General features: G+C 34.9%; 1 protein-coding gene across 1 annotated transcript in view; it reads left to right on the top strand.

The window, feature by feature from the left end:
* LOC106470875 (sodium/calcium exchanger 1-like) overlaps nucleotides 1-2,345 on the top strand; it is a 22,853-nt gene extending 20,508 nt beyond the window's left edge. The window contains exons 8-9 of the mRNA XM_013931451.2: nucleotides 787-1,112; nucleotides 1,940-2,345. Coding sequence (XP_013786905.2) covers nucleotides 787-1,112; nucleotides 1,940-2,179 — 566 coding nt within the window. The 3' untranslated portion in view covers nucleotides 2,180-2,345. The remainder of the gene's footprint in view (nucleotides 1-786; nucleotides 1,113-1,939) is intronic.
* The last annotated feature ends 6,325 nt before the right edge of the window (nucleotides 2,346-8,670 follow it).

Here is an 8,670-nt window from a genome sequence, read left to right as displayed (position 1 = left end):
TGGAAGATCAAACTAAATCTATGTTTTACAGCAAACTTGTACACTGGAAGATCTACATTTTATAGTAAATTTTGTACACTAGATCTGTCTCTTTCTGTTTGGATTATTTTCTAACGACTTTTTTAATCACCAAGCCTTTCTTAAAACAACAAGAACAAAAACTGACATGCATCTGGTGCTTCCCCTTTCGCACTCCCTCACCTCTCTAAGGGAGACACGCCCCATAGTTTCCAAACTGCTGTTCTAGAAAGTTCGTATCGTACAAATCCAAATTAAAGTAACATTTTTCTGAAAGATGTGCTCGGTATAAGATTGTCTCTGTTGAAACGCAATGCTAACGATGGGCTATGCAAGTATGACCATTGCAAGAATCGGAAAAACACAACTGTTTTAAAGTAAGGCTTACACTGGGGCCAGCTTTAGGTAGACCTAAAATTGCACCCTTATCATCGTTACACACATAACATTACAATACTGCCACTACTAGTGAGCTTTTAATTTATATTAGTATCTTACTTCGAAATGTTTAGATTTAGGAAAACTTGATTTATCGTCGTTTTTTTTTTAAGATACAATTTTAACTTAGTAGATGCTTGGTTTATATTGAAATTGTTGAACTTACAGTTTCTGTGTTTACCCCCCACCACACCCTACTGAGGCCTTCAAAGTCAGGGACAGCGACAAGTAACCTCAGCTGCTTTACTATAAATACATATTTATCAGTGTAGTATCATTATTAATATTTAACTTATGCTATATGTATTGACTTTTGTTTTTTCCAGTTAGCCTTTGCCTTTTTACCACCTACTTCGATACTTGGTGGGTGGCCTACATTTTTTGTCTCGTTAATCGTGATTGGCATTTTGACCACTATAGTAGGCGACATGGCAAGTATTTTTGGATGCTTGGTAGGCCTAAAAGACGCGGTTACGGCTATTACTTTTGTCGCTTTTGGAACCTCACTACCAGACCTATTTGCCTCCAGAATTGCCGCCCAGCAAGAAACGTATGCAGATAATGCCATTGGTAACGTCAACGGAAGCAACTCTGTAAACGTGTTCTTAGGGCTAGGCCTACCTTGGCTCACTGCTGCCATCTATTGGAACTATAAGGTAAGGATTGTGTCTTGATTTATAGAACTTTATATTAACCAATAACATATCACCGAAGATGGTGATGAGTCCTTTAGGGTTAGCAGGTGCAATGAAGTACCACAATGAGACTAATTTTACTGCCATTGTAATCCACCTGGCCTTTTCGGCTTTCTTGTCTACAAGAAACAGTCTAATATCAGACATTAGCTAACAAAACTTACAACATAACTAGCGGTTTTTGTTATTATCAACTTTCATCGATCCAGCTGGGACAATGACTTTCGAACACATCTTTCAAGTTTAAGTCGATACCATGGAAACCAAAGTACAAAAACAATTATACTATAGAGAATAGCTCCACAGTAATTTTTCTGGGGTAATAATATTATATCATTTGTCATTTCCATTTTACCATTTAATGTGACGCAAAACATTTAAAAACAAAATCACCTCTTTATTAAACCAGCTTTTAAATTATTAACATATCTTCGAAATTGCAGTTTTAAAATAGATAAATTATTGAATTGTTTCCATTAAAATAACGCTGTCGTTAGGTTAGAGATTAATAGTAAACAAAGCAATACTTACTATCTTTAGGAGTCTTCATGAACACGTTCAAAGTCTGTTTTCCTGAGGTGGTTTGGCTTTGATTGTTAATTAAGCACACATCTACACGTGGGCTATCTGTGCTCTGCCTACTACGAGTATTGAAATTCGATTTTTATCGTCGCAAGCTTGCCCAAGAACTGACCCCTGACTTGATTTAATTAAAAAGGACCATTTTTCTTTCATCCACATAATGAACAAAAAATGAGCACTCTATTTTGTATTATTTTTATTTTCAGGGAACAACGTTCAGAGTATCAGCGGACTCACTAAGTTTCAGCGTAGGGGTTTATAGTGCAACAGCCGTATTGTGTCACCTCGTGCTCATGCTCCGACGACATTCGGAAGTATTCGGAAGAGCCGAACTTGGCGGACCGAAAGTCACAGCTATAGGATCATCTATTGTCCTCGTATTTCTGTGGCTTGCATACGTTTTGCTTTCGTCTTTTCAGGCTTATGGCTATTTTAGTAAAGAGTGAGCCATTAAATAAAGTTAGGGAAGTGATGACGTTTGGTAGACTTTTTTTTTTGACAACTTTAAGTGTGGATTTTATTTGATTGGCTGTTTCTAGTCTTAAGACTGTTTACAAACATTATTAGATAATGCAGAATTACAAGCGATTATGTGGGGGTAAAGTGTAAAACGTGTTTCGTTAGAGAAGGAACTAAAATGATAGTTTTCTTTAGAAGCTCACTTCTAATTTTTTTAAATCTGAAAGTTTTAATTTCCTTGAAAATGCAGACATGCCCCTTTTGAACCTCGAAACATAAATCGCCTTAAGGTAAAGCATTATAATACAATATTAGTTAAAAAAAAAAGAGGTTGTTCAAGACCGGAAGTGACGTAATTAGTTGTTTTTTTCACTCTCGATATAATTTATTATTGTAATATATATATGAAAACAGCTAAAGGTATAGTTAGTTTGGGAAAACTAGACCATCAGATTACCGTAGTTTTAAACAGACATTAGACATGTGTAACATAGATACCGTTCTCATCGACATATGAGGTGCTGCCATCTAGCGGGCATTTAAATAACATCCAAACCATAATGAAAACGAAATAAAGATGTGAGGCGAGACTATCCAGTGAAATATCGTTATTGAAGTATATGTATAAAATAGAATTACCATTTCGAAGCACGGACTAGGGTTTCAAATAATGTAAATAGAATAAACTTGGTAGTATTAAACTTTATAGCCAAGTTGATATTAATTCTAACAATGACGTGTTACATAGTTTTAAAGGCATATAAGTAAGTTCATTTTGGAAAACACTTCAAATGATTATATCAGCTAAACAGAGGCGTCGGAACCGTTTGGTGTATTGTATAACATGTGTTTCATGATTATAATATTCATTATCTGTGTTATAATTATTATAGAATTAGTGTTGTTATTATAAATATTAGTTAGCTTTACTAACTAACTGAGTTTAAGATTAGGAATCTATAAACTTTATTTTGTGATCAATCTAAGGTTAGCTTTCAAAACATTGTCATATAAAGTATAAATAAACTTAATAAGCTACATGTCCCACCTTGGGTCTAATTTTTAGTATGGCCGGACTGTAAACCCGAGGATTTATTGTTCGAGCTCTGTTGCCGCAAAAAATATGCTTCATAATTTGTGGTTGTTGATGCATTAAAAACGTACTGATCAGATCGATCACACTATTCGGTCAGGTAAGAGTAACCCAAGAGCTGGCAGTGAGCGCCGTTGACTATCTGCCTTTCTTATAGTACATCATCAGAATTAGAAATGGCTTTGTACAGTTATCTTGAAATCCTGAAATACAAATAAGGTCATCTACCTTAGCTTTAAAAGTCAAATCGCGTCTCGTAAGCGTGAAACGGCGTCTTAAATATAGTTATGCTAGTGTGACCTTGGAAGATCTAGAATAACAATATTTAACCAGAGCACATGTTATAGCGAAGACTGATTTGTGGCTTAAATTCACCGTACCAGTATAAACGTATGTTGACTTATCAAAATAACAGTCCGAACTAATTTAGGCTAAGGTATGTGTTAAATGTTAGGATATTACCAGAAGAAACCACGAACTGAGTTGGACGTACTCAGTTTAATTGCTTAAAGTGGATTCTCGAATCTTGTTTAGGCTCGATGAGCTACGTATAGTCTATTTAGTGTCTTAAAAATAACTTGGACACGATAATTCAAGTCTAGCCTATTTAGTGTCTTAATCAAATCTAATTTGAGCACTATAAGTCCTGTTTACCCTATTTAATGTCTTATTCAAATCTAATTTGTACATGATAAATTACGTCTAGCCCATCTAGTGTCTTAATAAAAGCTAATATGGGCAGTATAACTCACATCTAGCTTATTTAGTGTTTTAATGAATGTTAATTTTGGCACGACAAGTCAAGTCTAATAGCTTTAGTGTATTATTGAAAGCTAATTTTGGCACGACAACTCACGTTTAGCCTATTTAGTGTTTTTGAAGACAACAATAGAGATGTACATTAATAATATGTCGTAATTTTTTGTAGTGATATTAAGTTGATGAATATAAATGAAATTAGACTTTTGGAGATAAATCACCTTAAAAAAAAACGGTTTTTATTTATTTTCTTGGCGACGTTTCGAGCACACGCTCTTTTTTTCAAGCCTGAAACAAGCCCGTCCTTTATTTTTAACATTCATATTTTTCTACTTAATATATGACATAGTTTAATACCACGCGCCCGCCATTCTAAATCGAGAACGAGGCTTATAACGCAAACAGTAAAACAATTGCATCGTATCACTCGTATTCCAATGTGCACTAATGATGCATGATACAACAAGTTTCTTGTTCCACAGCTTCCTACAGTTGCTAAAAGAGTGAAACAGTGGCTTGTAAAGATTCGACATGATGAAGGACCTTTTTCGGTAAATAATACAAATTTACAAAGGCCTAGCCTAACACTAGTAGTAGGGCCTGGGCTTATAATAAGGCTATATGAAATTTTAAACATATGTATAGGAAATCATAGTGCTAAACAGGATAACAAGTGTAGGACTTTCCCTACATACAGTTTTAGGCCTACATCTATGACACAAAATGTGACAGATGACCTACTTTCAATATCATTTTCCTATGACCCATGGAAAAACTTGTAGCTATTAGTAAGGTGTTTTGTAGACACATTTGAATGTCTCTGTATGATTACAGTAACGTCACTCGTTGAAATTTCGAGCACAGCTTCTAAATTATTTGGCCATCCAGGATCCCTCAAACCTTTGTTTGCAGTCGTCACTGTTTGTTTACGATAGGCCTATACGCGATGCGTTTAAGAGCCTCGTTTCGATTTTTTAAAATTAGTATGAGGCATGAACAGAGAGAAGTGCTTCTCGTTATGAGCTGTAGTAGACCATAAGCCTATCATACTCAACTTACGTTGCAGAGAACTCGAATACTTCACTATATTAGGCCTATTCTATAGAACTAGGTTAATGCTAGTGCTTGAACCGACAAGTCTTTTTTTTTATGGGGCCCACAGTGACCAGCGATAAACTTAAAAGCTTATAAAAACTGGGGTCAATCGTTGCGTCCCAGTGGTTAACGTGCCAAACTGTGCAGTTGACTCTGTGGTTTACCTCAAAACGCATCGCAAGTCCGCATTCTGGGTTCGTGGGAGCGTTAAGAATGACGGCTAAGACCCACTATCCGCTGTGTCCAATTGGCAGTGGGTGATGTTGACTAGCTGGCTTCCGGTGGGCACAGCGCAGATAACTAATTATTTAAAAACAAAACAAATAGAGTAAATGCTGGTTTGTTTGCAAGAACTAATAACTCAACTGTAAGGGCAGTTTTAATTTAGGACTAGGGTGGTGAGGGCCAGAATAATTTAGAAAAAGTAAGAGATAGAGAACAATATGGCGGAAAAAAAGTACAGAAGTGGTAGGTTAGACTGTTATTATTGTAATGCTAGAAGTATAAGAAATAAAATGTCTTATCTTACCTTAGAAAGAACATTGAATTGTTGGAAAGAGTTCAGAGAATGGCTACTAGGATGACACCTGTGATGGCAAGGTTGTCATACGAAGATCTCTGAAACTGTTTTCTTTCTGATGGAAAAACAGAATAGTTTGAGGGGGATCTGATTGTGGCGTTTAAAAATTTTAAGGGAATTTACAGCATAGATTCATCTCTCTCTTTTTTTTCATACTTAATGTTGAGAATGGTAGAACTAGGGGACACAAATATAAATTTTGTCAGAATAGAAGTCACCTTCAGCTAAGACAGCCTTTGGAATGGGTTGCCTCCAGATGTGCCAGATGCAATACATTTACGGTATTTTAAGGGAAAGCTTGGTAAATATTTGAATGACAAGGACTGGCTTTGACGGTTTATTTTTATTCTAAAGTTTAGTTTAATGGCTGAGACGGCCTAGATGGACCAACAGGTTCCTTGTTGTCCTTCATATACGTATGTTCGGTGGAGTATTTTTGCATTAATATACTTTCATGATTTGTTTGTTTGTGATCAAATCCATCATTTGTGACAAATATACAAAGTAGTAAACTCTGCTGTCAGACTCCTCCCTCCCCCTCCCCACTCTGTTCTTTACTAACTTTTAGCCCACAGAATCTTTTAAATACGTTGCCGCTCATATATAATGAATTTTTACAACATATAATCGTGTTAGCAACGATTCACCAAACTGTATTATTTACGTATGTTAGGCCTGAATTTATCATCAAATATCAGATTGTATTATTTACGTATCTTAGGCCTGAATTTATCATCAAATATCAAATTGTATTATTTACGTATCTTAGGCATGAATTTATCATCAAATATCAAATTGTATTATTTACGTATCTTAGGCCTGAAGTTATCATCAAATATCAAATTGTATTATTTACGTATCTTAGGCCTGAATTTATCATCAAATATCAAATTGTATTATTTACGATCTTAGGCCTGAATTTATCATCAAATATCAAATTGTATTATTTACGATCTTAGGCCTGAAGTTATCATCAAATATCAAATTGTATTATTTACGTATCTTAGGCCTGAATTTATCATCTAATATCGTTTACCAATATTAGTCGTTAATTAGTATTAAAATCTTATTATTTGTGTATGTATAATAATGACTGTTAAAATTATATTATTTACGAAGATATATAAGAAAGTTATTATTTATTCACATAAGTTCTATTTAGAATAACTTCCAGTAAAATCTCTTTAATAACCAAGAGCCTGATTTTACTTTTTATTTCATGTTTTGTTCATTTAGATTTTCTTGTTAATTCACACGGTTGTTGGATTTAAACTGTTTTTTTTTTTTATCAGAAATGAAAGACGGGATGAGATAAGCGCTGTGAGATTTTCCTTTACGTTTGTTTCTCAATGGATAAACATCTCGATAAATATAGAGATTAGTTATCCTTACGTAGTCTAGATGGCGCTATTATAGAGTGTAGCCAAATTGCCTTTTTTGTCATTTTGTTTATTTGCATTTCATGTTGTGATTTATTTACAAAATTCAAATACCAAATGATTCAAATAAATTATTACGACGTATAAAAATACCGTTTTTTACGCATTGTACCCAGAACTTTAAACATTGAGACTTGGCGTGGCCTAATGGTTAACGAGACGGAAGGTACATGCCCAAAAAATCGCACTCCGCACTTTGTGACCGTCGGTGCGTTATAAGAGTAACATTCGAATCCCAATATTCAGTCAGAAAAAAGAGTAGTTCAAGAGCTGGCGGACAGTCTTCCAACTTTGTTTGAAACAACAATACCCAACACTTCGAACTGCTAACTTTGTTTGAAACAACAATAGCTAACACTTCTAACTTCTAACCTTGTTTGAAACAACAATAGCTAATACTTCGGACTTCTAACATTGTCTGAAACAACAATAGCTAATACTTCGGACTTCTAACATTGTTTGAAACAACAATAGCTGGCACTTCGGACTTCTAACATTGTCTGAAACAACAATAGCTAACACTTCGGACTTCTAACCTTGTTTGAAACAACATCCGTTAATTCGATGACTTTGTAAGAATCATTGGTTTGAGGCTAAACTCGATGACTTTGTAACGCTTCTTGCTTTCGGTGGTCAAGCAAATTTCTTTTTCAATAATTATGCGTTCGGAGAATAAACGCGTTTACTTTTGAACACTCATACATTTTGTGTCTCAAATAAAAGTATTTTGAAATTTAATGGCTATAATACTATCTCTATCATCTGATACATAGCCTGAACTATGACAGCTTAAATCAGTGGGCTCTTCCGAGCTGGATGGTTTAAACAACCACAAAGATAGCTGTTAACCAACGGAAGAAAAGTAAGGAGCAACCTTTGAAATGTCTTTGTTTGTTGCTAACCACAAACCTACACAATGGGCTACCTGTGCTGTGCTCACCGAAGGTATCGAAACTTGGTTTTTAGCGTTATAAGCCGCAGATTGACCGCTGAACCACCGGGAGGCAGGGACAAGACAATACATACTTTCTTAACACACACGTCATTTCAAGCATATTTATTCAGAACCTTCCTACAATATTTTCCTTATCTTATACATAACGAATATAATCAATACGATATTTATTTCAGTAATACAGTCGTTTCTCTGGAACCAAAACCAAATTTTCCTTTATTCTATTGCACTTATTGGTTGTTTAAGACCCTAAATGATTAGACACAACCTTGAAGTTTAAACAGAACTGGTTGAAATATCGTTCATTTAAAAGGATCTACAAAAAAAAATCACTTCCACAAAGATACAACAACATTTCACAAGGGTAAACGTGAGGTTAGTTTTATAAAACACTTAGCTTATAAAAGGCTGATAACGTTAGATCTATCCTAAGCAGTGAAACGAAAACCAGGTGACGGGTCCTAAAACCTTATTCTAGAGCTGAGCTGAGGATGTTTGTTAACTACCAATTTGTATGGTTTTGCGTTGGAAGTGAAATTCAAAGGTAAAAATATCAT

This window comes from Limulus polyphemus, unplaced genomic scaffold, assembly GCF_000517525.1.
Source record: "Limulus polyphemus unplaced genomic scaffold, Limulus_polyphemus-2.1.2 Scaffold4262, whole genome shotgun sequence".
Taxonomy (NCBI): Eukaryota; Metazoa; Arthropoda; class Merostomata; order Xiphosura; family Limulidae; genus Limulus; species Limulus polyphemus.
The sequence above is the reverse complement of the archived record's forward strand: the minus strand, read 5'-3'. Positions and strand labels throughout refer to the sequence as shown.